Source organism: Galeopterus variegatus, unplaced genomic scaffold (genome assembly GCF_000696425.1).
Source record: "Galeopterus variegatus unplaced genomic scaffold, G_variegatus-3.0.2 Scaffold1458, whole genome shotgun sequence".
NCBI lineage: Eukaryota > Metazoa > Chordata > Mammalia > Dermoptera > Cynocephalidae > Galeopterus > Galeopterus variegatus.
The window spans coordinates 119,396-145,487 of record NW_007727569.1 but is presented as its reverse complement, the minus strand read 5'-3'; the positions used below and the strand labels follow the sequence as shown (position 1 = coordinate 145,487).

At 46.7% G+C, this 26,092-nt stretch overlaps 2 protein-coding genes, 1 long non-coding RNA gene and 1 pseudogene across 5 annotated transcripts in view; 1 reads left to right on the top strand and 3 right to left on the bottom strand.

Annotated features, from left to right (window-relative positions):
• Positions 1–1,213: 1,213 nt before the first annotated feature.
• On the bottom strand, positions 1,214–2,446 carry LOC103594000. The gene is made up of 4 exons (XR_550810.1): positions 2,383–2,446; positions 2,246–2,270; positions 1,841–1,863; positions 1,214–1,570 (listed from the first exon to the last, which is right to left on the bottom strand). It is a non-coding gene; the product is annotated as an uncharacterized LOC103594000 (long non-coding RNA).
• A 2,252-nt stretch (positions 2,447–4,698) lies between these two features.
• PA2G4 (proliferation-associated 2G4, 38kDa) lies at positions 4,699–13,012 on the bottom strand. The gene is made up of 14 exons (XM_008577161.1): positions 12,755–13,012; positions 10,719–10,847; positions 10,352–10,457; positions 10,191–10,260; positions 9,867–9,959; positions 7,858–7,921; positions 7,325–7,403; positions 7,109–7,187; positions 6,893–7,026; positions 6,514–6,608; positions 6,252–6,379; positions 6,045–6,098; positions 5,757–5,823; positions 4,699–5,663 (listed from the first exon to the last, which is right to left on the bottom strand). The coding sequence occupies exons 1-13, from the start codon at positions 12,840–12,842 to the stop codon at positions 5,758–5,760; spliced, it is 1,185 nt and encodes a 394-aa protein (XP_008575383.1). The 5' UTR covers positions 12,843–13,012; the 3' UTR covers positions 4,699–5,663; position 5,757.
• A 1,287-nt stretch (positions 13,013–14,299) lies between these two features.
• The window catches only part of ERBB3 (v-erb-b2 avian erythroblastic leukemia viral oncogene homolog 3), a 21,248-nt gene continuing 9,455 nt past the window's right edge, over positions 14,300–26,092 (bottom strand). For all 3 annotated transcript variants that reach the window (XM_008577158.1, XM_008577159.1, XM_008577160.1), the window contains 19 exons: positions 23,150–23,223; positions 22,883–22,973; positions 22,270–22,475; positions 21,931–22,063; positions 21,642–21,732; positions 21,295–21,449; positions 20,852–20,905; positions 20,357–20,498; positions 19,505–19,624; positions 19,288–19,386; positions 18,907–19,092; positions 18,582–18,737; positions 18,261–18,336; positions 17,931–18,077; positions 17,731–17,828; positions 16,826–17,014; positions 16,624–16,695; positions 16,121–16,421; positions 14,300–15,944 (listed from right to left, as the gene is read on the bottom strand). In XM_008577158.1, the coding sequence (XP_008575380.1) occupies positions 15,418–15,944; positions 16,121–16,421; positions 16,624–16,695; positions 16,826–17,014; positions 17,731–17,828; positions 17,931–18,077; positions 18,261–18,336; positions 18,582–18,737; positions 18,907–19,092; positions 19,288–19,386; positions 19,505–19,624; positions 20,357–20,498; positions 20,852–20,905; positions 21,295–21,449; positions 21,642–21,732; positions 21,931–22,063; positions 22,270–22,475; positions 22,883–22,973; positions 23,150–23,223 (2,917 nt within the window). In that variant the 3' untranslated portion in view covers positions 14,300–15,417. The remainder of the gene's footprint in view (positions 15,945–16,120; positions 16,422–16,623; positions 16,696–16,825; positions 17,015–17,730; positions 17,829–17,930; positions 18,078–18,260; positions 18,337–18,581; positions 18,738–18,906; positions 19,093–19,287; positions 19,387–19,504; positions 19,625–20,356; positions 20,499–20,851; positions 20,906–21,294; positions 21,450–21,641; positions 21,733–21,930; positions 22,064–22,269; positions 22,476–22,882; positions 22,974–23,149; positions 23,224–26,092) is intronic.
• On the top strand, positions 24,117–25,311 carry LOC103594022 (annotated as a pseudogene).

Below are 26,092 nucleotides of genomic sequence, written 5' to 3'. Positions count from 1 at the left end.
GATGGGTGTCACAAGAACGAAGTCTGCTGATAAAAGGGCAAGAGCTCTGGGAACTTAAGGATTTCCTTAGGGTTCAAACTGAACTTCCCCACCTGTCAGAGGGAGAAGTTGCCAGTAAGAAAAGTAAGGGATAGAACTAATTTGGAGGAGAGGGGAGAATGGGTTGCAAAACCAGCCCTGAATGAACAAAGGGTGAGGGGCACCCAGCCTCAAGATGAAGGAGGGTATGGGGATCAGAGCCCGGCCTAGGGCTGGAGTTAGGAACGCCGAATCAGGAGCTGTACAAGGGCAGCGACTGACAGTGCAGTGGGATGGCAGATTAGACTTGGGGCGGCGATTATGACGCTTCCCAACACCCTAGAGTTTGCAGGAAAAAGTCCTAGGAGTTTCCCCGCAGCAAGTCTTCTAGCTTAGCAGGTTCCGTGTAGTGCCGCCGGCGCTTACTGTAATTAATTAGTGAATTAAGGGAGCACGAAGTGAAGCGGGGTGAGGGGCTTCCAGGTGACATCAAGCTGAGGGGATGGGCAGGGCTGTGACGTCATGGAACTGGCGTTTGCTCGCGAAACGGGGTCAGTCAGAAAAGGGCCTCTGCCCTGGGGTGTGAGGAAGAACCAGCTCAGTCCTGGGGGGGCCTTGTATGGCCCGCCCAAGCCCAGCCGCTGGGCCGGCCCCGACTCCTCCCCTCCGGGCGCGGCCTCCACCTAAGTCTCCCGCCTCCCTCACCTGCCGCCGCCGCCGTAGTTGCTGCTGCCGCCTGCCGGTCCTCTGGCTTCGACAAAGAGCCGCCCACCCTCTCTTCCGCTTCCTGCGGAAGAAGCGACGCTCTAGCCACCAGACCCGGAACTATAATCTATGGTGTGCAAAGAGCTTGTGCGACAAGCCGCAGAAAGCTCCCAGCAAGCTTTGCGTGTTACCATGGCAACCCGACCAGAAAAACATCGCCGAACCCAGAAAACTGAACTTGGAAAGGTTAAACTAAGCAAATATAGGGTCGGATCGAGTATTTACCCCAAACTTGCCCGCTGACTTCGAAACCTGCCCCCAGGCATATACTACACCCTTTCTAGTACCAGCCAGATGTTGACCACACCACATTTCCGGGCTGTTGCCTCAGTAGCTTTGACATCCTTCAACAGCACGGGTAGTAATAGGGCACACTACTGTACTGATGATACAGAATCGCCACCCAATGGAACCATAAACAGACAAGACAATTTTTTGATTCTTCAGCTAACACAGCAGAAGAGATGATTTATTGTACACGTTACACTCGGCCACAAATGAGAACAGAACTAGTCCAGAACGTCACAGGTCCAGGGCAACGGACCAAGAGGGACTGTTTTAAAATGAGCAAGGTGGATCTCTCAGAGGTGGTCTCGATGCTCGGATGGCGATGGACATCCTAGATCCACTGTGAGAGAAGTTCTAGACAGTAGCATGCAGTCCAACAACTTGTACCAGCGTTCCCGGCCTCCAGCTTTCCACATTTCTGCTCCTGTGGCCTCCGTGGGTGCACAAACTAGCCGTTTACTTGGATCTCTGCCTCATCTTTCTTCTTTTGCGCTTCAGCCTGAAAGTATACATAGGAATGCCCACGAACAAGAGTTCAGTTTTTCTCTCCCACCTTAAATCTAAAGTGCAAAGAATACATGCGGTGGCAAATTGAATAAGCACTGCCGTTCTATTGTCCTGTGGTTCAATCCCTGGTTTCTGGCAAAGGAATGCTCTTAACCTTTTTCTCCTAAAGTTCTTTTAGATTTCCAAACCAAACGTTCCCCCCAAGTTTTGTCTCAGGAGCACCCCACTTCCCTCCTCCTGGTCTGGCAAAGCCTCAGCGTACCTGCGCATTCGCTTCTTCCTCCACTAGGCAAGCAATCGTAAGAGGCAGAGAAAAAAACAGATTAGCCTTATTAACAGGTTTAAATAGGGATATAAATGAACTGTTTAGAACCGGACACTTCGTTCACCAAGTTGAGTTCCTGGTCGCAGAAATCACATTAATAATTTGGACATCCTCGTCCGACGTAAAACCCTAATTCCGAGTGCTTTTTCTACCCCTCCCACCTTCTTCTCCCACTTCACCGCTACTACCTCTGCTTCTCCCCAAACTATCATTCCTCTCCCACAGGCTCTTGGGCACCCTTGAGAACCCAGCAGTAAGTTAACCATGGCGGACTTCGCTTGCCTGGGTCTCCTCCTACTCGACAACTTCTGCCTCCCAAGCTTACTGCTAGGGAACCCTTACCTTGGCTCTCATGGCGCAGAGGTTTCTACGGGCAAAGAGAAAAAAGTTACAGTTAGTTTGCGGTGATGATGGTAAATGCAGAGGTCAGATGTTAATGGATTGTACGCCGAATCCGAACACAAGCAGCGACAACTCACCTAAGAAGATGGCGCTAAGACTGAGAGAGAGCCAAACTTCCGCCTATTGCTATTTAACGGCGCGCACAGTGTCGTCACTTCCGCTGTTCCGCCCTTTCCCCAGGGGCGGGGCACCCAATGAGTAACAATAGATTCAGCCGTTGAGAGGTTGTTAGGAATTCTCTTTGAAAACGGAGTATTCTGAATTCGAGTTATTAATCCCCCCCCCCAGTTTTATTATGATGACATTGTACTCTTTCAACTTGAGCACCTATTTCCAATATGGGACTAAGAGGTGCAGACGAGAAACGACAATGTCTTCCGCCTTTTCTCTCATTGCTTCTTGGTAGTTGCGGTTTTGCAACGAAGTCATCCATTTTACTATGGATATGTGGGGACTGTACAAGATTTTGTTTTACTGGTTTGCCTTATATTCTAAACTAAATTGCTGCGGGGAGATTCCATGTCGGAACTTCAGCAGATCCTAAGATTCCGGAACAAAGAAAGATGTAAAGTCGGGCGTCGGCAAAGCTGTCAAACTATAGAGTCCTCTGTCAGTGTTTAAAGTAGATTATCTTTTTCTAAAACTCCGAGAGAGAACGAAGTAGCTAACTATGGTCTTTCCTGACAGTGCCAGAGGCAGAATGTCACTAGAGATTTCCTGCTGCAACGCGTCATTTTTTCGGGAAATACTTCAGTGATTTCTCTAACTAGGATGAAGATCAAACCAAGGGACAGGGTTAGCAAGATTAGCTAAATCTTCTCTAGGGAAAGTATGACATTTGGTGTGAAGATAAGGAACTTCCCAGTCTCATGGTGCTAAGACTAAACATTTCATACAAATATAGTAATACTTTACGTTTGACTCTTGAAAAGCAGGTTTTTAAAATTTAGGTTCCTGTTCCGAATGTTTCACTATCAGAATATAACAAGTTTCTTTAAAAAAAAAAATAAGCCTTGGGCCGGCCCGTGGCTCACTCGGGAGAGTGCGGTGCTGATAACACCAAGGCCCCGGGTTCGGATCCCACATAGGGATGGCCGGTTCACTCACTGGGTGAGCGTGGTGCTGACAACACCAAGTCAAGGGTTAAGATCCCCTTACCGGTCATCTTTTTAAAAAATAAATAAATAAAATAAGCCTAGCAGAATTATATCAAGTCCGTCAGGATTGCCAACTAGTCAATAAGCTCTGAGAGAAATCGTAGTTTTGTTTTTTTTAAATAAACTTTAGGGCCGGCCCGTGGCTCACTCGGGCGAGTGTGGTGCTGACAACACCAAGTCAAGGGTTAAGATCCCCTTACCGGTCATCTTTTGAAAAAAAAACAATAAATAAATTTTATTTTTTAGAGTTTTAGGTTCACAGCAAAATTGAGAGGAAGGTATAGACTCTCCACATATGCACTGCCCCCACATACGACTAGCCTCCCCCATTATCAACATCTCCTACCCAAGTGGTTCACTTGTTACAATTGATGAACCTACACTGAGACATCATTATCACCCTAAGTCCACAGTTCACACTAGGGTTCACTGTTGGTGTCGTACATTCATATCCTTTGTTCAGTTTTATTCACCATAGTATCTCCAGGTAAGCAGTGCCTCACATGTAGTAAAATAAATCTAATTAACAAATTACTCACCCAACCTTATTCTGGCCCTAAAAACTAACATACCACCAGACATTCTTCCTGGCTTCCCGAATCAAGAAAAACACTTGTTATAGTGTTGTCTTTTGTAGCACATTAAGTGTTCTGAACAAATGTCAGCAGTGAGGGATGTTTCTGCTTTAGAAAATTAAATTACAGGCTGGCCCGTGGCTCACTCGGTAGAGTGCGGTGCTGATACCACCAAGGCCACGGGTTCGGATCCTATATAGGGATGGCCGGTTGGCTCACTGGCTGAGTGTGGTGCTGACAACACCAAGCCAAGGGGTGAGATCCCCTTACCGGTCATCTTCTAAAAAGAAAAAAAGAAAAAGAAAATTAAATTACCAAACTCCCATAAAAATTACTGTATCTTCAGAGAAACCAGAAATTTGTGTTTTTCCCAACTCAAGATATTCCTTGCTTTAGGGAAGGTAGAGTATGGCATTATAGAAAAACAGCTCCGATGGATCACCACTTCCTCAACTGAGTGTCCCCACCTCCATCAAATAAGAGCAGCATACATGGGCCAGCCCTGTGGCTCACTCGGGAGAGTGCTGCGCTGGTAGTGATATAGGGATGGCCGTGCGCTCGCTGGCTGAGCGTGGTGCGGACCACACCCTGCTGAGGGTTGCGATCCCCTTACCAAAAAAAAAAAAAAAGAGAGAGAGAGAGAGCAGCACACAAAGGCACATCAGTATGAGCAAATCGAAATTTATTTTAACGCCATGTCGTTTTCAACGTGTTTAAAAACCTCATAAGTTAGTGGATGCCCGAGTTCCCTGGGACAGCATGCCGGAGGTACTGAAATTTGTCACCTTTCTCTACAAACCCCCAGCAATTCATCCAATCCAGTCCACAGCTTCAGAAAGCCAGTAGTTGTGTCTTCAGTTCTACTCCTCTGGTTCCTGGGTTTTCTTTCAAGGGAGGGAGGTCAGAGTATTTCAAATGGGGAACAAAACCATGGTTGAGCTTCCGGCTCAGGTTTGTGTAAGATGGGAGTGAGGGAAGACCAGACTGATTCCAGAGAAAAGGACAAGGTTGAGATGGATTACTTCTTTACAGCTTTGTGAAAATGGGAAGAAAAAAAGGCCCTGCAGAACAAAAATGACTAAAAAGTTTCACAAATGAGCATCCACTTGATAGATGAGAATCTCTTCATAAATGGAGGCTCCAGCTCCAAAAAATGGGAGGGGCCTGACTAGACAGCCTGTGTCAGTGAGGAATCTGCCACATGTGAATAAAAACAATCTGAAGAACAGCTCCTTTTAATTTTGAGGCCAGACAAAATACTTGGGGAGAGTGGGAGAGAGGAAAAAGCCCCATATAGATGGGAAAAGCTGACATCAGACTGGTATAAAAAAATTTCAGCTGAGTTTTCAGTGGCAATGGCTAATTTAGCCTCTTCTCGGTTCTGTTGTAGGGCCACATACCTTGACCAAGCAGAGTAGTAGAAAAGGCTAGAAAGAGGGGCTTGAAGACGATGGATTTTGACTCTTGATTTTATTATTCAATTTCTTTTTTTCTATTTAAAGTAGTCTTCGGTGGCTGGGAAGACTGGCATCCCAAGACCAGAGTCAGTTGGAGCTGGTTTTTGTTGGAAGGGGGTGGGCTGGGGGACTGGACTGGGGGCAGGGAGACCCTGCTCTGCAGGCGGTCCTGGGTGGAGAAGACGAACTGCACTTCACAGAGCCCGGGGTATGGTGGGAAGGGGATGAGGCAGGAGCGGCAAGCTGGGGAGATAGGACCCACCTCAGTCCCCAGCTTCATTTTCTTCTAATGTTTCCCCACTGGTGGCATTCTCTGCAGTCTTGGAAGCCTATATTCAAGAAAAGGAAGGGAGAAGACTTGTCAGTTCCTAATTACTAGGAGGTAGTGTCTGGGGGGCCAAAGACAAAAATATCCTAATCCTCTGGGTCAGGGATGAGAAGGGTGAAATAATGCATGAAATGCATAATGAAATCTAAACACCACTACCCAGGAAGGTGGAATAAAGAAGGATCAGGTTCACCCTGCCAGAGAGGAATGATCACAACGCACCTTCTTTTTTTTCTTTTTCTGAGTTTTCCGACTTGCAGAACTCTGGAGGAGGGCCTGGAATACAGGAGGAAGGCAGCAACATATTTTGAGGAATGTGGAAGAAATACGAACACAAAGCATTACTCTCAGTACTGTAGCTCTTTGCAGGACTTTAGCCCTTATTCCAGGACAGGTGCCACACACTCACACTTCCCATCCCACACTAACCTTTAACTCTGCATCCTGGACCTCCATCTCAGACTTGTAGAGGTCAGGCTCAAAGGGACCACTGGTTATCCTCATGGGGCCATTGGGCATGAGCAGAACTGTAAATTTAAACTGAGCAACAAATTCACCTATGGGAAAAATGAAGATGTGTTTTGATAAAATGTTACTTTGTCATACTTAGCTCTTTCCTGTAAGTTACAGGGAGAAGATGGGTTACAATATAATCAGGGCTCCAAAGTGAAACTGTCTTCTTAGAACTCACCCTCCTTCTCATAGAGAACATTAAATGGTTGCAGCAGTTCATGTTTGGCACATTCTACCACACCCATTCGGGCCTTCTTCTCATCTTCAAACGCTCTGGGTAGGGGAAGACGGGATTCAGAGGTATCCTTAGCTCCCCATCAAGTCTTACCATTTTGCTCATGTTTTAAAAATAACTCCTAACCTCAGGCAGAAATCATGCTTAGATTGCCCTTTTACATTACCTTCAATGAGAAGGAGATGGGGAGAGAGCACTTGCTGAGCTACAAGTCTAGGCAGGAGGGGAGAGGGAGGGAGGGATGCGGGAGGGAAAAGTGTGGCTGGGTGCATGGTCTGTGAGTCAGACTGCTTCTAAGTCCTGTCCTTGCTAAGTGCAGTACCTTAAAGTAAATGGCATGGCATCAAAACGCCTTTCCACCTCACTGAAGAAGGCACGTGAAGTTTTCATTTTCAGGCCGTACTGTTTAGAGGGGTCTCGTTTGTAAATGGTGGTTCTCTGTCCTGCATCCTTGGCCTAAAAAGAGTAAGTTATGTCACATTTGGTCTGGTGAACACACCCTCAGTCACCCTTCTTTGCTAACTGGTACTCTCCTCACCTTGCCCTCTCCTGAGCTGACGAGAACGTCCACGGCATATACTTCATGTACCTCAAATTCAGCTTTTTCATGGTCCTTCCTAAAAGGAATAGAGAGAAAGGGAGACATTAAAAGTAATAAGTAGCTCCTGAGAGTTTGCAGGTGGGCAAGATTAAGTTTGGAAGCATGGAAAAAGAGTTGATGACTAGTTTGGAATGGTAAAAGGTTGGCACCTACTTCTGTTGGTCTGTGGGATTCTGGATAATTGTTTTCTCTCCATCAATGACATGCTGTTTCAATTGGTGTGACAGCATACCTGTAGACAGGACAAGATTTATGGTACCAGCTAGCTGGAATCCAAAAAGCTTTACAAGGGGCTGGCCCCTGGCTCACTTGGGAGAGTGTGGTGCTGATAATACAAAGGCCATGGGTTCAGATCTCTATATCGGGATGGCCAGTTAGCTCACTTGGGAGAGCGTGGTGCTGACAACACCAAGTCAAGGGTTAAGATCCCCTTACTGGTTATCTTTTTTTTTTTTTTAAGAAAAATAATCTAACAAAAAAACAACCCAAAAGGTTTCCGAATCCACCCACCTAAGTAGTTTGATGGGGCAGGCAATGAGAAAAAGTGCCTGGCTATGGAAAAAAGGGCACTGAGCTTTCTGGCTTAGACTGTTTTAGACCCAAGATGGATCTTCAAGACAGCAAAAGCCTTAATTCTGCTAAACCACTCATTCTTACATCTTCAGCCCCATTACCTAAGGTCTCACCTTCTATTGGCGTGCAGTTAAATGAGTGGGCAACTTTGTTCCAGGCTTCTGTCACTTGTGTGTTCTAGAAGTACAAGATCAAATAAGAGGTGAGATGTCAGGGGCTCATAAGTACTCTACCATGAGAATAAGAAGCACAGAAAGACCAAGACTTCCAATATCCTCCACCAAATGCCAATGATTTTCATTCACTAATTTTTCATTTCATAGCCCTATCATCTCTACAACCTAAAAATACCTTATATTTGCACATCATTTTACAAAGCACTTTCATAAAGATGGTCTACTTAGACAACAATTCTCAAAGGTCAATAGGGCAGATCAATATCCCAATCTAGAAAACATGGAAACTGAAACTCAGCAAGGTTAAATGATTTGTCCAAGGTGAAACAAGTATCAAGTGGAAGAACCTAGTCATAAACCCAGGTTTTCTGATGTTAAGTCCAGTGTTTATTCCTTTATACCTGGCATTCTAACCTGTTTTTTTTTTTTCCTTTTTGTCTTTTTTTGTGACCGGTAACGGGATCGCAACCCTCGGTGTCGCGCCCGCACCGTGCTCAACCAGTGAGCGAACTGGTCTCTATATGGGATCCGAACCCTCGCCGGGTGCGCTGCCACGCTCCCAAGCGCCACACTCTACCGAGTGCGCCACCGGGCCGGCCCCTATCCTGTTTGTTTTTTTAACCTCTTTCAAACATGATCTGATCCTCACCCAAGTTACAATTCTTAGACAAAAAAAAAGTGAATAACTAATCATAACTAATATTCACTGAATATTTATTTATGTGCCAGGTACTGTGACAAGCACTTCACATGGATTTATCTCAATTCTCACAACATCCTGTGAGAATAAGCCACAAATATTTTCCCCATTTTACAGATGAGGTATAGGATATGGACCCAATCTATTTTCGTAGCTATACACTAATCAATATATAATACTACCTTCCTGTGAAGTTACACAATAATGAATATATAAATAACAAAAATAATAAATGTGTAAAATATTAACAGCTAATTCATGTGCACTGTTCAAAGGGCTAGATAACAACTCTATGATGTTAGGTATCATTATAAGGAAACTAAGAGGTTTAAGTAAAAATAATGCAACAAAGTAATAATGGGAATGAAGCACGAATTGATTAAAAGTGTGAGGAACAAGAGCACAAAAAGGAAAAAAAGGGCCGGCCCGGTGGCGCACTGGATAGTGCGCCGCTTGGGAAGCGCGGTGGCGCTCCCGCCCGAGGGTTCGGATCCCACATGCAGACCGGTTCCAAAAGAAAAAAAAAAAAAAAAAAAAAAAAAAGGAAAAAAAAAGTCTATGCTTAAAATACTGAATGGGTCTCTGGAAATTCAGGTGTTAGAAATGTCTCCACTGACAATCTAACATGTTTAATTCTATAAATTCACGAGAACTTTATAATCCCTGGACTTCCTCATACTGTCTTGCAAAGTACAGTAGTAACTTTTGGCCTCTCTTTGGCACCAGTTTTTTGGTACTATTATCTCTCTCTCCTACCCTTTTATGATTTTTGTTCTATAAGCTTTTAAAACTAATTGAGTTTTTATATCTATGCTTAATTGTAAGCTACTGACCTCAAATTATTTGAGGAAAGATGAACTTACAAAACATTAAAAAAGAACTGTATAGGCTCCATGAGGAAGGGACCTATACAAGGGTACTTCCAGAAGTTCATGGAAAGATTTGTATTATCTTTTAATTCTATTTTTCCATGAACTTTTTGAAGTACCTGCATATATCCATACCCCCAGCATGGAACTGTCTACAGTAGGCACTCAGAGTTAACTGCTGTTTAGCATTAAGCTCTTTAGTTACTGCTGCTGCTTCTTTTTTTTAAAAGAAATCCCACCCTAAGAGGTAGCTAATTTTAAAAAGCTGTTTGTTTTATAAGAGGACTATGGGGGAAGTTGATAGTTCCATACAGAGTAGCTATATACATTTGCATCTTTGGTTTTATCAAGCTTTGGAGCTGAATAAAATAGCTTACCTGGTTTCCAGGTTTGACAAGGCGTAGGGCAGCTTCAGCACAAAGGTGAGCAGCCTTAATGACATCTGCTTTCCGCCCTGTTACTTGGGTCCCCTATGGATAAGGAAATGCAATTAGTGTTTCTTGGAAAGCTCACTAACTCAGCTAGCCATTTGGTTAATATCTGTGTGCCTATATGCATGGTCAGTCAACAAGTAGGAGAGAAAAAAACCTTTCTCCTTTTGCTTCTCTAGAGACTCCCTCAAAACTTCTGTGGTGGTAGGGGAAATGGCAATGCATCCCAACCACCCAAGGTTGAACAGAGTTGAGAAGCAGGCCACTGACCTGAGCTACATCAACCACAAAGGTGTGAGCCACATTAGCAATGAAGCCATCCACGTGGACCCCAAGGTCACTGAAAGGCAAGAGCAGAGTACTGCATTAGGAATTGGCACTATGTAAATGCTCAGAAAAATGACAAATGCTGTAAAATGGTTTAACCTTACATTTTTACCAAGTCACCTTCCTTGAGTATATAGTCCTGGTCACTCTTCAAAGGGGAAAAGTGACACACACAGTTATTTACTGAAATGCTGGTAGGAAAAGCAATACCTGTAAAGACAGAATCAACAGCCTTACTGCCTTGCTCTCTATCACGGGAGCCCTGTTGCCCTTCAGGAAAATGGAAGGTTTTTTTCAGGGTCTTGCTCAAGTTTAATCCATTTGGATAGGGTAGGAAACTGCTTGTATCCCACTTGCCATTCCAATTCTCTAAATATCTCAATATTATAATGAAAAATCAAAAACATATAGAACCAAACAAGGGTCAAACTTGGGAAGTTAGTGAGAATTTTTTTTTTTTTTTTTTTTTACCTTTCTTCATTTCCTTCTCTTTCTTGAAGATTTTCCCTGTCTCTTCCATAATCATGGCATCACCTTTCTCACACAGGCTCAGTACCGACACACCTGAGCTGGATGCCTCCACCAAAGACCGAAGTACACCTGGAGACAGAATCCCACCATGTCAGCCTTGCATGTATTTATTGTCTAGTTACCACCCAAGTAATACCTGGAAGTTGGATTCAAGGTTTCTAACATTCCCTAGTGCCATTGCCCTGAGGCTGAAAGAGGGAACAAGTTTTGCCTGTTGGAATGTATCTACCCATAATCTTTAATTTCTACCTTCCTTCCCTAAAATAAAAAGGTCAACACTTCCTTCTCTGCTTTAAATTATGTGAAAACTGGGAATATACGATTTGTCTTCCTAGGCAAGGCCTTGGACCTTCCAAAGATGATAACTTTGGTGTGATAATTATAAATTTCAGGGGCTCTCACCAAGGTAACCCACCTATATACAAAGCAGACTAGAAGAAATTTATAGGCGTCACAGACAACAGGAAGGTGGATGTAGAATTGCTGACTCAAAAGTGATGCACTGTTAAATGTTACCTACTCTTCTCAGACACTTTAATTAGGTGTTAGTAAACTCAATTAATGTAGACTTATTTCTTCATAAACAAGTATATAAGCCAAGAGGACTTAACCTAAGATTCCTGGGCTTCAGGGGGCTTGTGGCTTATAGCTTTCATTAGATCTCAAAGAGGTATGTGACCCCTAAGTTTCAAAACTGGTATCTAAGATCACAAATGCCTCAAGTTATACACTGCAAGAAAGAGAAAAAAATATTTTCTTCTGACTCAACCACTAGTATAAAATACTAAAAAGCACCAAAAACGGGGTTACTATACTAAATGCCCATTGTGTTATAAATTATCAGTTTGTTCATGCTCTCTCCATGATCCATCCTGAACTTCAGATTTGATTTTTGAGATCTCAGTTTTGGTGATTCTCTGGAAGCTGTTAAAACAGGTTTTCAGCCACAGGACCAAAGGCATCCTAAATACCACCTCCCAGCTATCTTTACTGCCAAAACCATTTAAAAGCTGAGGGACAAGCAGTTCCCATCTCCTCAACTGGGTTTTTTAATAGACAGGTGAATTGGAAAGAGAAAATAGAAAGTGAGACATCTGCTTAGAGCGGCAGGGAATTGATGAGAAAGAGCACACAGATCGAATAAGGATGACTTGTAACAATCCTAACATCAGTCCTCCCGTTTCCAGTGCGGTTCATAAGCTTGCTTAGTTGAGTGAGAGGAGGACCTCAAAACACTCCTACAGTTGTCAAGTCTCTGAGAACAAATTTGAAGACCGAGGCCATCTGCACAGATTGGAGGGGTGGTAGTAACGAATAACTTCCAGGAAAGCCAGATATATCTCCAAGAGTTGTGTCAGAAGCTTAAGGAGTGCCCTCCAACAGTCCCCTGAGCTGTCCCACGGGTAGAAGGGGGCCCCCACCAGGGTAAGAGTTGAAGAAAAGAAGGAAAGATTCCAGCAAGGCACGTGGCGGGGAAGCTAGTGTTGGGGACAGTAGCGTAGAAAGAAGGGAGACAGCAATCCGCACGGGGACCCAGCAACACGTGCCGGCTCGGCTCCTGACGCCCGGGAGCCGTGACAAAACAGAGGGGCGCTTCCGTCACCAACAGCTGGGCGCTTCCTTTTCGAGGTGGCCTCGTCGCTGCCAGAATCAGAGGAAGCAGAGATCCGAACTGAAGGGTGAGGGGCAGAAGACGCGCCTCGCCTCCTTACCAGCGGCCCAGGGTCGGAGCCTGCCGGGGTCCCCTCCCTGCGCTTTCTGGTCGCCGGCCCGCACCTCCACATACTCCAGCGCAGGCCTTGGCGGCTCAGGTCCCAGACGCGACACCGGGTCTTCCCACCACGCCGCCCCCAGCGTACCGGTGAGGGCCCCTTAGCAGCTCACTCCGCATGACCCCGCCGCTCCAGCCCCTCCGAGGCCAGCCCAGCACTTCTCCCTCTCAGCCTCAATTCCCGGACCCCTGAGGCCGCACTCACGGTTGGCGATGTCGCCCCCCATCTTATACTTGGTCACGACCAGGTCCTCGGCGATAGTTTGCTCCTGCTGTTCGTCCTCGCCCGACATCTTCCTACCACCACCACCACTGCAGCCTCGCTTCCCCTGAGCCGCCGCGTCTCCTTCCCAGCCGCGGGCTGTGGCTAGAGCCCCCTCGATCGGCCGGGAGAGCGCGAGCAAAAGCGCGAGCAAGCAAGGGAGCGGGCGGGCAGGCGAGAGCAAGAAGCTGCGAGCGCGCGGGCTGAGGCGCAGGGCACACTGGGACAACGAGTCCTTTCCACCGCTAGCCTCTAGCCGCCTTCTTGAATCGGCGAACTACAATTCCCAGCCTGCCTCTCGCTCCCCTAAGCCAGGCTCTGGGGCCTTGCTCTCCAAGGGCCTCGCACGCCGGAATCGCCGGGCACTCTGGGAAGAGTCAGGCTCCGGCGGGAAGGCGGCGCCGTTGGGGAGGTTGAGAGAAGCGTGGTCTCCCGGAAAACCCACATCTACCAGGATCGCTGAGTGAAAACGGGGCCTCGCACGCCGGAATCGCCGGGCACTCTGGGAAGAGTCAGGCTCCGGCGGGAAGGCGGAGCCGTTGGGGAGGTTGAGAGAAGCGTGGTCTCCCGGAAAATCCACATCTACCAGGATCGCTGAGTGAAAACCCTTAGTGGAGGGGGGCGGGCTGAGGAAGAAGGGGCGGAGCTACGGCGGAGCAGGGCGGATTAGGGTGGAGCGGAGGCGGGTAGGCAGTGTCTACACCTAGGGCGGTGAGTCCGGGTGCGCCCTTCCTCCGATCGGCTGGCGAGACCGGTCTAGCCGGTCCAACCGTCCTCAGATGCTGGGAGAACAGGGAGGGGGCAGAGTGGGTGTGGAAGACCAAGGGTGGTGGGAGCCAGAGGGATTATCCTTTCACGGCCTCCCAATCTAGAGGCCGGACTCCCACTGAAATAAAACGGCACTGTTCTTCCAACAGTGGGCTTCGATGGGGCACCTGAGGGAAGTGTTCAGAAAGAGCTTTGGAGGGCCGGCCCCTGGCTCACTTGGGAGAGTGTGGTGCTGATAACACCAAGGCCACGGGTTCAGATCCCTATATAGGGATGGCCGGTTAGCTCAGTGGCTGACCATGGTGCTGACAACACCAAGTCAAGGGTTAAGATCCCCTTACCAGTCATCTTTTAAAAAAAAGAAAAAAAGAGAAAAGATTTGGTGGCTTTCTTAAGAGAGTGAGATCTGGAGCATCTGGAGGCTTCTGGAGAAAGCACATCTATAGGGCTTTTTTCTAACTTTCCCAAACATGTGGATTTTTTGTTTTTGTTTTGTTAGTTGTCCTGTAGAGATTCCTAGTAAAACCCTTAAATGAAAAGGACTGTGCGCTATGCTTATTCTAAGGGAATACAAGTAAAAGTAGGGCTGGAGAAAGCTGGATGGGACAGATTAGGACTGTCAGAAGACAGAGAAAGTAGCTATCCACTGCTGAGGTGCATAGAAAAGGGGTGGTCTCTTAACTCACACTAAACATTTTTTTCATTCAACAGACAAGAAGCTGAAAAAACTTTGGCATTTTTATTCAGACATGTATAAAAACAAAACAAAAACTTCAATGATACAACAGACATTTCCCCTCAGTTCCCTATCCAAGGAGACAGAGGTCTGAAGTTAGGTCCCCTTTCTGTCCTACTCAATGAGAATAGCTCCTAAAAGTGGATCTTGGGGACCCTTGTGAATCTGTCCTTGGGTAAGGAGTAGAGATCATGTACAGCACATATGGGTTATAGTTTACACAAAGATGTCCAGTTATTTTTCCTTCTGACCTCCCCCTCCCCACCACTTCCTGAGATGAGAAGTCTGGATATAGGAGGAAGATGTGGTTGTTGGGCTTGGACTTTATTCAGTGCAAAAACAAGAAAATAGTGTTCCTTATAAGGGCTCTGACTTATATTGGTTTTCCTCGACACCTTACAGTAAGAGCACATGCATTAAAACTGGGAAAATTTTGAATCCTGGAACTGCTGCTTAATTTACTTACTCTCTTTAAGGCTCAGTTTCCTTATTTGTAAAATGGGATATTTATCTCATAGAATTGTTGTAAGGCATATAAAGTGAGAAAACGTAGGTAAAGTTCAGCATGATGCTTGGCTCATAGTAAATCTTCAATTAATAGTTAACATCTACTCCAAACCCCATACTTCACTCCACAAAATTGAAGCTTCCCAGTCTTTCTAGGGGGTTGAGTCATAAGCCAACATTTTAATTTCCTCTAGCAGACTTCTTCCCTTTCCTCTTCCTTAGGATAGTTTGATGGGCAACAAAGACACATTTAAGAGCTTAGTCCCAACAAGTCAGAGCCTGAGAGAAAGGGATGTGGGGAGTAATCCTTCATATCTCCAGGGAGGCCCCTTGAGGAAGCTGAGGAATGGGGAAGCACACAAAACAGGGAAAACCTTCCCTTTTCCTGGGGTTGGGAAAGGGAAGAAAGTGCACAGCTGGCTACATATCAGAGAATTTTGTGTCAAAGTATTTAAAAGCCTCCAGAGGTTGAATGGAATTGTCTAGGACTAGGGGAATGGGGCTGAGACCTGTGAGAGAGGACAGGGATAAGAGTGGTACCCTTCAGAGCACTAGCTGCCGTCAAATGTTCCCTGAGTGCCTCAGGGAGCAGGGGTTATGTTCTCTGGGCATTAGCCTTGGGGAAAAGCCTGCTATGCCAGTAATCAGGATTATCAAAGGCGGAGTCAGTGGCTTCTAAGCTACGTAGAGTTTTGAGGCGGGCATAATGGACATGGGGGGCATGGTGTCCGAGCCCCTGGAAAGCTCTCATCTCTTCATACCCTTGCTCAGCTGCTGGGCAGGCCCCCATGGCTGCATAATCCCCCCCAGGACCACTTCCACCACGTCGCCGATTCATATATTCATAGTCCTCATCTGGAGTTATGCCAGCAGTGGGCATGATGGGCACAGGGTGTAGTGGGCAACTCTGTGTGCTTCCCAGAGAGGCACTGAGGTCTGATCCCACCTCCATGTACTCATAACCCAGCTCCTCGAGGGAACCTGGCCTAGGGGGACGAGGTGGACTGTGCCTTCTCCTCCGGTTCATATATTCATACTCCTCATCTTCATCTTCTTCTTCGGTACCCAGGACAGAACTGAGACCCACTGAAGAAAGGGTACCTTCCCGGGAGGAGGGGGTACCTAGGGGTTGAGGAGAGAGGATAGCTATGTGGAGAACTTCGTGGTAATAGTAGAGGGTGGGGGAGAGGTAGAAAAAATGAATTGGGAGGGATATGATCAGAGAAGACAAAAAGAATTAAGAAGAGCCTGGAGAAAGGATTAGAGGAATTGAGGAAAGTCCTAGAAGAGTCAGGCACCTTTGAGGTGTGTATCCGGCATGACATAGCCATTGACATCCTCTTCCTCTAAGCCTGGTGAGGTGAGTGGGGTAACAGGAGTGAGCAAGCTGTGGCGCTGGGAATGGTAGGCACTGTCTCCACGTGGCCGTGGGCTCCGGCTCCTGCTCCGGCTCCTACAAATTGACACCTTCTCCTGGAGCTCGGCCTCAGAGCCTGTCACATGGCCCTCTGATGATTCTGATGCCAGGCGTCCCCGTGGCATTGGGTGCAGAGAGACTGGACGGGAGCACCGTTCACTACCCCCACAGACTCCAGATTCCTAAGGGAAAATAAACAGAAAAGAATACAAGGGGATATACACAGGAAAGAAAGACGAGGAAAGAAGAGACATTTGTTTAAAAGGAGATTGGGTTGTTCAATGCCTTTTTTGAAGGACATCGATTCAACCTCAAAGCTTTCTAATGTCTCCCACACTACCCCTGTCCAGTCCTAAAGCTCAGTCTTTTAGGAACAGAACTTACCTGGCAAGCTTCCCCAAGATTACTCTGGTTCATGGGCATGTATCCAGATGATGGACTTAAAAGGCTCTGGCTCTAGGATGAAAAAAGTAAGGAAAAGGTTAAGATGAAGGTAAGCCCCATGGGAGACTTTGAATAGTTAATCTGGGTATCTGTAAGGTATCATAAGGGCTCAGGATGAGTCTTGGGTAATTAGGTGTCTTACCCCACGTGGCCGGTTAAGCGTTCCAACTGGTGGGCTGAGGGCAGAGCCCAGCGTGGTTGCCAGGTTGTCCTCCTCTGCCTCCAAGTCTAGGTCTAGGTCTAGCTCTGGCTCCAGCTCTACTTCCTCCAGTTCCTTATTTGTCAGAGCAGGGGGCTCTGACCCAGGTGGTATTCCAGGCCCACTCTCTCTCTATAAGAGCAGGTGATTTTTTTTTTTAAAGATGACCGGTAAGGGGATCTCAACCCCTGGCTTGGTGTTGTCAGAACCACACTCAGCCAGTGAGCCAACTGGCCATCCCTATATAGGATCCGAACCCGTGGTCTTGGGGTTATCAGCACCGCACTTTCCCGAGTGAGCCATGGGCTGGCCCTAGGGCAGGTGATTGTTAAGGTAGATTCTGGACCACAATCAAATGTTCTTTTCGGGCTGGCCCATGGCTCACTTGGGAGAGTGTGGTGCTGATAACACTGAGGCCACAGGTTCAGATCCCTGTATAGGGATGACCGGTTAGCTCACTTGGGAGAGTGTGGTACTGACAACACCAAGTCAAGAGTTAAGATCCCCTTCACAGGGGCCGGCCCGGTGGCGCACTGGATGAGTGCGCCGCTTGGGAAGCGTGGCGGAGCTCCCGCCCGAGGGTTCGGATCCCACATACAGACCGGTTCCCGCTCACTGGCTGAGCGAGGCGCGGGAGCAACACCGAGGGTTGCAATCCCGTTGCCGGTCCCCGGTCCGGTACGGGGGCAACACTGAGGGTTGCGATCCGTTGCCGGACACGGAAAAAGACAAAAGACAAAAAAATAAATAAATAAAAAAAGATCCCCTTCACAGTCATCTTTAAATTAAAAAAAAAAAAAAAAGTTCTGTTCTACAAATTTCCTTGTGATCTCCTAGTCCCTACTCACTTTTATGACAAGGTACCGTGGTGGGTCTCGGGCCATTCTGGTGAACTCATTGGCTAGTTCTTTAAAGGTTGGGCGAATGTTCTCATCAATCATCCAACCTGGGGGTAAAATGTAGGAGGTAGAGCCATGAAAGGGAATAGAGTCATAAGAGGAGGGAGGGAAGTTAGTTAGAAAATGGCTGGGGTCAGCAGGTAACTTACACTTCACCATGACCATGTAGACATCAATGGTGCAAATCTGGGGCTGTGCCAACCGCTCCCCCTTCTCTAGCAAGTCTGGTACTTCAGCCAATCGCAACCCTGCATAGGGCTCTGCCCCAAAGGTCATCAACTCCCAAACTGTCACACCTGATACAGGAATAAATGGACTAGTTGATGGCAAAACAGTAGACATGGGCATGAAGTAAAGGGGAGGCAGAACTTGATCTCTCACAAGGATCTGAAGAGCTTAGAGATTCTAAGAGGGGGTCTCAAAAGGTAAATGTGGAATTTGGTCCAATGATGGTACAGAGGGCATCCAGATGCACTGACCATAGCTCCAGACGTCACTCTGATGTGTGTATTTCCCAAAGTGGATACTCTCAAGGGCCATCCATTTAATTGGAGTCTGGGGATTAAAGATAAAGGTGTCATCAGATCATTTCCACAAATTTTGTTAGCACTTCTAAACCCAGATTCTCTGTCATTCTTTTCTTTGTTGCTCTCTGAACTTAACTTTCTGGCATCTCTAGCTTCCTCTCCTTGAACTTACCATGAAGCATCTGCTTGCATCTGAAGGAGAACCACTGACTGCTCCCTATCCCCATACTTAGTCACCCCAACCTCCTTATCCAGTCCTTTGTGTCAACTCACCTTGGCCTCACTGTGTAGTAGCTGCTTATCATCAGGTGGCAGCAGGTCAGCCACACCAAAATCTGCCACCTGAACCTGACTGGGTGACTTGAGTAGCACATTTCGGGCAGCCAGGTTCCTATGCACCATACCATGCTCCTCAAGGTAGTACATACCCTATAAAGGAAGGAAGAATTCTCAGGGTTAGGAGATAAGTTGTTGAGATCCGGAATACTCCCAAACCCTGAAGGCACCTCTCAGAATTTCAAAACTTCAATCTTTCTGCCCCTTCCCTGCCTGCCCCCAGCCAGGCCATTCTTGTAGAACTTCTCCCGGCTCCTCTCACCTTGGCAATTTGTACTCCCCAGTTGAGCAGCAGCTGTGGCCCCAGTGCCCCCCGGTGTTGTCTCACATGATCCAGCAGGGAACCCAGAGGCAAGTACTGGGTGACGAGCTGCAGAGATGACCCTGGGCATAGTCCCAGCAGCCGTACAATGTGGGCATGGTCTAGGCTGCCAATGGCCAGCATATGCTAAGAGACACAAGAGGTGTTACCCGGGGAACAGACAAGCTCATATGCACTCAATACATGCACGCCCAGACAGGGCTCCCTCAACATTCAAGTACATCAATGTGGTTAACATAGCATCTGCTAACACAGGACCGTGCTTCTACATGATTGGACTCCCTCTCTTGGTGACATACAGAATTCTGTTTCTTCACTTACATCAGTCACAGCTTGAAAACTTTGCCGTCCACTCTTGTCCTCAATGACTTTAATGCAGACTGGAATCTTGATTGATTCACCCTCAGGGATCCACACTCCCTGGGAAGTTTGGAGCAGGAGTCAGCCTAGGGTCATTCTCCCCACGGCAGTCCTTTGCCAAAATCTTTCTCCCCTTTGCCTCTTCCCCACATTTCCAGACTTCCTGTGGGTCACTCACTTTGTGCACAGTTCCAAAGACGCCTGAACCAAGTACTTTAAGCTTCCTCAGCTCTGTCTCTTTGAAGATTCTGGCCAAGACTTTGTTAGCTTTCTCACTTGGATCCAGAGGCTCTATGCTCTGAGGGGCAGATGGGAAGGAGGTACTCAGGAAAGCCCAGTTCCCAGTCCCATTCCAACCCACTCCTCATAGGTGGATGCCAAGAGCAGCAAAGCCCAAAGGGGTGGGGCAGGAAGAAGAATTGTCTTTAGTCCTGGAAAGCATTATAGGCATATTGAAGAATAACATACTCTGAAGACTGAGGAAATTGTGTTCATGAGATCAAGGAATCAAGAAAGTTGGTTTTCCCTTTGATGGATAAGTGGAGGGTGAAGGTTGGGGAGAGTTGGTAATACTATTACCTTGAGTACCTTTTATATAGTGCCATATGCTTTTCAAAGCACTTTTACAAGGGCCAGCCCGTGGCTCACTTGGGAGAGCGTGGTGCTGACAACACCAAGTCAAGGGTTAGGATCCCCTTACTGGTCATTTAAAAAACAAACAAAAAACAAAAGCACTTTTATGTAAATCATCCCCTTCCACCCATGCAGCCATCCTCTTAGGATGAATGTTACTTCCTCTGTATAGATGCATAAACCAAGGCACAGAAAAGGAAAGTAACTTCTTCAAAGTCATGTGGCAAATTAATGGCAAAATCAGGACTAGAATGCATGCCTCCTCTAATAGACCACACTATCTCCTTGAAGAAAGGGATTAAATGTCCAGGGAAAGAGGAGGAGAGTGATGTTCATCCCATTACTGACCCTTGGGTGCAGATAATACAGGGTACCTCTCTCAAAATTAAGTACTTACCTCACCCCGTTCCAAGTAGCGCCTCATAGCCCTTTTATTCTGAATCCGGCGCCCACGCCAATAGAGAAAAGTGCCGCCCAGGATCAGGAAAATCACTACCAATCCTACTACCACTGCCAAAGCCATTGCCAGATGGGTTTTGCTATGGGATATAGAGAAGCCCAGCATTACTCTCGGTTTACACCTCCCTTACAAATGTCATTTATATCTGTGTTGAAGGTATGGTGAAGATCTGGGCAAGAAGTTAATATTCATAATATATATGTGAGCACTGAAGGGGTAAACCTAAATCTGGACCACCTTTAGGCTACTGCAAGTTAATTTTAAGAAGAGGTGGAAAGAAGCCTGAATTTTTGTGTCCCAAGTCCAGTGATAGTCGATTGTGTAATAAAAGGATGGAAATGAAGAGACTCACTCTTTTCCAAAAGTAACCACCCTCTCCCTAGCTTCTCTCCCAAATACCCGCAGCTTCTGGAATCTCCAAGCCCATCGTACCTGATCAGCACCAGTGTTTGGCCTAAACAGTCTTGCAGCTCTGGTCCCTTACACCTAAGAAGAGAGTCACCCCTTTAAATGGGAGCTTGGAAAACAGAGGCTCAATTCCACCAACCTGAACATGAAAAAGCTTGTTTGAGAACCTTCCATTGCATCCCATTCTGGAGCTCGAAGCCTATCCCAAGAGATGACCTCCATCTCCAGGTCACCAGCCCTCCCGGAGACACTCTTGAATGAAACTTCCCTGAGGTAAGGTTATTCCAGGCTCCCAAAACTGTGGTATAATTTTGTGCTGTGATTGAGTTTCCCCTCCTCCAATCTTTCACTACACAGCTGCAAGTCAATCTTAAATCAAGTCTCTTTCTTCTTTCCACTCCCATCACCATAGTTCTGTGCTCCTACTCTTCCCTCTGGCCTCCTCTTCTTATTATCCCATCACTGACCCCTGGGTGCAGTTCTCATGGCAGGGCCGACATTCATTCCGAACATCTGGGTACTTGTAGATGGGGCCCTTGGACCCTAAAACTCCATGGGGGCAGCTGCTCACACAGTGGGGCCCATCTCGAAAATGGGCACACTGGGCACAAGCATCAGAGCCCTGTGTGTAAGAGAGAAGGTAAGAAAGAATGGGATTCCAAGGTCAATTCCATACCTCCCAGCAAGGACAAACCCAGCCATTCAGAATCTTCCATCCACCAACCCTATCATTATCTGGTCTCACTATGTGGTCCCTGAGATTTGGCCCTATCATTCCCTGTCTCCCTTAGAGATCCTGATGCTGCTAGTATACCGAGCCATTGCATGTGGCAGTGCCCTCCATGAGTTGGCATTCTGGATGGCAGGAGAAGCATTCGGCTTCATGGGCAAACTCACGAGGCTCCCTGCAGAGGGGGATAAAATGAGGGGAGGTCATTTCCAGGTCCTGACCTTCATGCCCTGATCCCGCAACCACAGGTCTCCTACCTCATTCCCACCAAGGCATGTACACAAAGTTATCTAAAGGTTTTCAGGTGCCACCTGAACAGCTCCATCCCAGAGTCCCACCTCCACGCCTTCTTCACTATCTCCCCTTACTGTACCCATTCAGAAAGTTGCAGTGGGTCACACAGACACCTCCTCGGCTGTAGTTTCGACAGGATAAGCACTGACCAGGGCCTGGGCCCCAGCATCCCCCGGAGGAGCACAGTGGGTCACACACTTTCCCCTCTGCCACTGGAAAGGAAGGGGTGGATTAGGAAAGGAGTCTGAGGACTCCTGACAAGCCCTCTCCTGAACTCTTCCTCATTACTGCTTCTAGCCAACATTGCCCTTCTCCTTGGTTACACCCCCAACCCTACTCCCAGTTCTAGGGCAAAAGAGTCCTCACACCCTTCTCCTTGACACCGTGTTCTCACAACCCAGCAGGCCCTTTCCCTCACCACAGTCTCTGCGGGGCCGATTGTGCTTGATGTCTAGTCTCTCTTCCGAAGGCCCCCGTAGCAGCCTGGTCCAGTTCAGAGAATGGTGGTAGCAGAGCTGCCGATTGGCACTTATGTAGATACGCCCAGCACTAATTTCCTTCAGGGATCGGAGGCCCAGAGATGTTACATTCAAGTTCTTCATGATCAACAGTGAGAAGCCCCGGCTGATAATAAGCAGACAGGATGAGAGGGGAGACCACTAAGGGAAAATTAGCCATGCAGTGGATTCATTTTCATTCAGCAAATTTGCTCTGGGCAAACATTTTTTTTTTTTTACTATTTATTATTAGTAAACTCATTATTACAAACTGTAATTCTCTTTATGTCCTTTACCTGACCTATCACTCTGCAAACCTTCCCTCCCTCCCCCAATCTCTAGTATCCTTAGGTTTGTTCTCTCCTTCTGAAAGTTCAAGGTATTGTTGTGGTTATCCTTTCACCTTTGCCCCATCAAACTCTCAGTCCCTTTGGGCCTGCTGTATGAGACAGTGCCTTGTATTTCACTCAAGGATGCCTACAAAATGGGGTTCATTATCTGGAGATGCCACCACCTGCAACATCCTTTACTCACTTGTAGAGGCTTCTGCCCCCAATAGTAGTCAGGTTGGAAAAAACACTGAAGTTGTGCATGTGGGGAGGCCAGGACTGGATGTTCAGGTAACCTGAGGAGTTGGAGAAAGGCAATATGAACAAGGAGGCTTCTTTCCTTCCTCTTCCTCAGGTTCTCCAGGCCCCTCCCCTGTTGCTTGGGATGTGATTTTCTCAAGTAGTTATACCACAATTTGTGCCAGTGGTTCATCTATTCTTCTCAGGAAAACTAACCTCTCCTCCCATTTACCTGTGATTTCCCGTACTGTCCGGAAGACATTAAGCTTCTCAGGGTCCAGGGCAGGGATCTTGTGCCAGGGGTCTCTGGGGAGAATAGTAAAAACTGGTCAAAAAGATAGAAGAATAACCCAGGAGCAATGAGCACACCGAGCCTCAGAACTTGGTTTCTTTTTTTTTTTCAAAAGATGACCAGTAAGGGGATCTTAACCCTTGACTTGGTGTTGTCAGCACCACGCTCAGCCAGTGAGCAAACCGGCCATCCCTATATAGGATCTGAACCCGGGGCCTTGGTGTTATCAGCACCACACTCTCCCGAGTGAGCCACGGGCCGGCCCAGAACTTTGTTTCTAAATACCATTTTCCACTAAAAGGAAAGAGGGCTCCTTGAAGAAATGGCTGGGACAGGGGAAATATAAAACGAGCCTAGAGCTTTTTTTAAAAGATGACCGGTAAGGGGATCTTAACCCTTGACTTGGTGTTGTCAGCACCACGCTCAGCCAGTGAGCAAACCGGCCATCCCTATATAGGATCTGAACCCGGGGCCTTGGTGTTATCAGCACCACACTCTCCCGAGTGAGCCACGGGCCGGCCCAGAACTTTGTTTCTAAATACCATTTTCCACTAAAAGGAAAGAGGGCTCCTTGAAGAAATGGCTGGGACAGGGGAAATATAAAACGAGCCTAGAGCATCTTGTGTAAAAAAGGAAATACTCAAAGAGTGAAAGGTACAGGCCCAAAGAATACAAGTGTCAGCTTGAAGGGGCTCCCAATGGCCAAACCAGGGACAACTGAACACCACAATGACTGTAAAGGATTATAAACCATTGAATAAAATAAGAATCCATACAAATTAAATAAATAAATACGAAGGGAAGAATGGCAACAAATAAATGCAGAAGTAATAATGGAATTAGAAAATCTTCATTTGGGGGAAGTATGTACTAGGCAGAAGGTGACAGGTCTGTGGCTTGGGTGGAAATGCCTCGTGTAAAAGCAGCTCAAGGTGGAAGACAGGGCCCTGCAAAGAGACATCTTGCAGAACAATTTGCAGCTGGGAAGATTATAACTGACATGGCAAAAAAGGAATGTAAACTAGGATCATCCATTGGCCAAGGTGGCTTTGGTTGTATATATTTTGCTGACATGAATTCTTCCAAATCAGTTGGCAATGATGCACCCTTTGTTGTAAAAGTGGAACCCAGTGACAATGGACCTCTTTTTACTGAGTTAAAGTTCTACCAGCGAGCTGCTAAACCACAGCAAATTCAAAAGTGGATTTGTACCCGTAAACTGAAATACCCGGGTGTTCCTAAGTATTGGGGATCTGGTCTACAGGATAAAAGTGGAAAAAGTTATAGGTTTATGATAATGGATCCCTTTGGGAGTGACCTTCAAAAAATATATGAAGCAAATGCCAGATTTTCTTGGAAAAATGTGTTGCAGCTAAGCTTAAGAATTCTGGATATTCTAGAATATATTCACGAGCACGAGTATGTACATGGAGATATCAAGGCTTCAAATCTTCTGAGCTACAGAATCCTGGCCAAGTATACTTGGTAGATTATGGTCTTGCTTATCAGTACTGCCCAGAGGAGTTCATAAAGAATACAAAGAGGACCCCAAAAGATGTCACGATGTCACTATTGAATTCACCAGCATCGATGTACACAATGGTGTGGCCCCATCAAGACATGGTGATTTGTAAATATGTGGTTATTGCATGATCCAGTGGCTTAGTGGCCATCTTCCTTGGGAGGATAATTTGAAAGATCCTAACTATGTTAGAGATTCTAAAATTAGATACAGAGAAAATATTGCAGGTTTGATGGACAAATGTTTTCCTGAGAAAAACGAGCCAGGTGAAATTGCCCGATACATGGAAACAGTGAAATTACTGGACTATACCCCAAAATCTCTTTATCAAAATTTATGAGATATTCTTTTGCAAAGACTAAAAGCTATAGGGAGTAAGGATGATGGCAAACTGGATCTCAGTGTTGTGGAGAATGGAAGTTTGAAAGCAAAAACAATAACAAAGAAGTGAAAGAAACAAATTGAAGAAAGCAAAGAATCTAGTATTGAAGACATGGAATGCTCAAATACACAGACAGAGGAGGCCACACAAACCCAGTCAAGAACCAGAAAGAGTCCAGAAGTAAGTCACATGCTATGAACCAACTTCTCTTTTCTTCCTTTTTATTTAATTTTGTTTTGCCTTTTTATTTTAAGTGTTTTGTGTGTGTGTGTGTGTGTGTGTGTGTACGCATGCGTGTGAGTCTTGTGGGTGAGAGAAATAAATACCTATGTCTTTAGAAAATACAAACTTTTTTTTTTTTTTGTCTTTTGTCTTTTTTCCGTGTCCGGCAACGGATCACAACCCTCAGTGTTGCCCCCGTACCAGACCGGGGACCGGCAACGGGATTGCAAACCTCGGCGTTGCTCCCGCGCCTCGCTCAGCCAGTGAGCGGGAACCAGTCTGTACGTGGGATCCGAACCCTCGGGCGGGAGCGCCGCTGCGCTTCCCAGAAGCGGTGCACTATCCAGTGCGCCACCGGGCCGGCCCCCAAACTTTTTTTTTTTTTTTGTCCTTTTTGAGACGAGCCGCACCGCGCTCAGCCAGTGAGCGCTATGAGCACACCGGTTATCCCTATATAGGATCCAAACCCGCAGCAGGAGCGCCGCTGTGCTCCCAGCGCCACACTCTCCCCAGTGTGCCATAGGCTCGGTCCCAGATAAGCAAACTTTTTGCTCAATGATTGTGAAAACTGATGCACCTAGATCAGCTATAAACAAGAGCAGAGCTTTCAATGGAAATTTTAAACAGGTGAGATCAAGACCCTGAGGCATTTCTTTGAGAAATTGCTACAGGAGATGAAACATGGCTTTGCCAGTACAATCCTGAAGACAAAGCACAATCAAAGCAATGGATACCAAGAGGTGGAGTTGGTCCAATC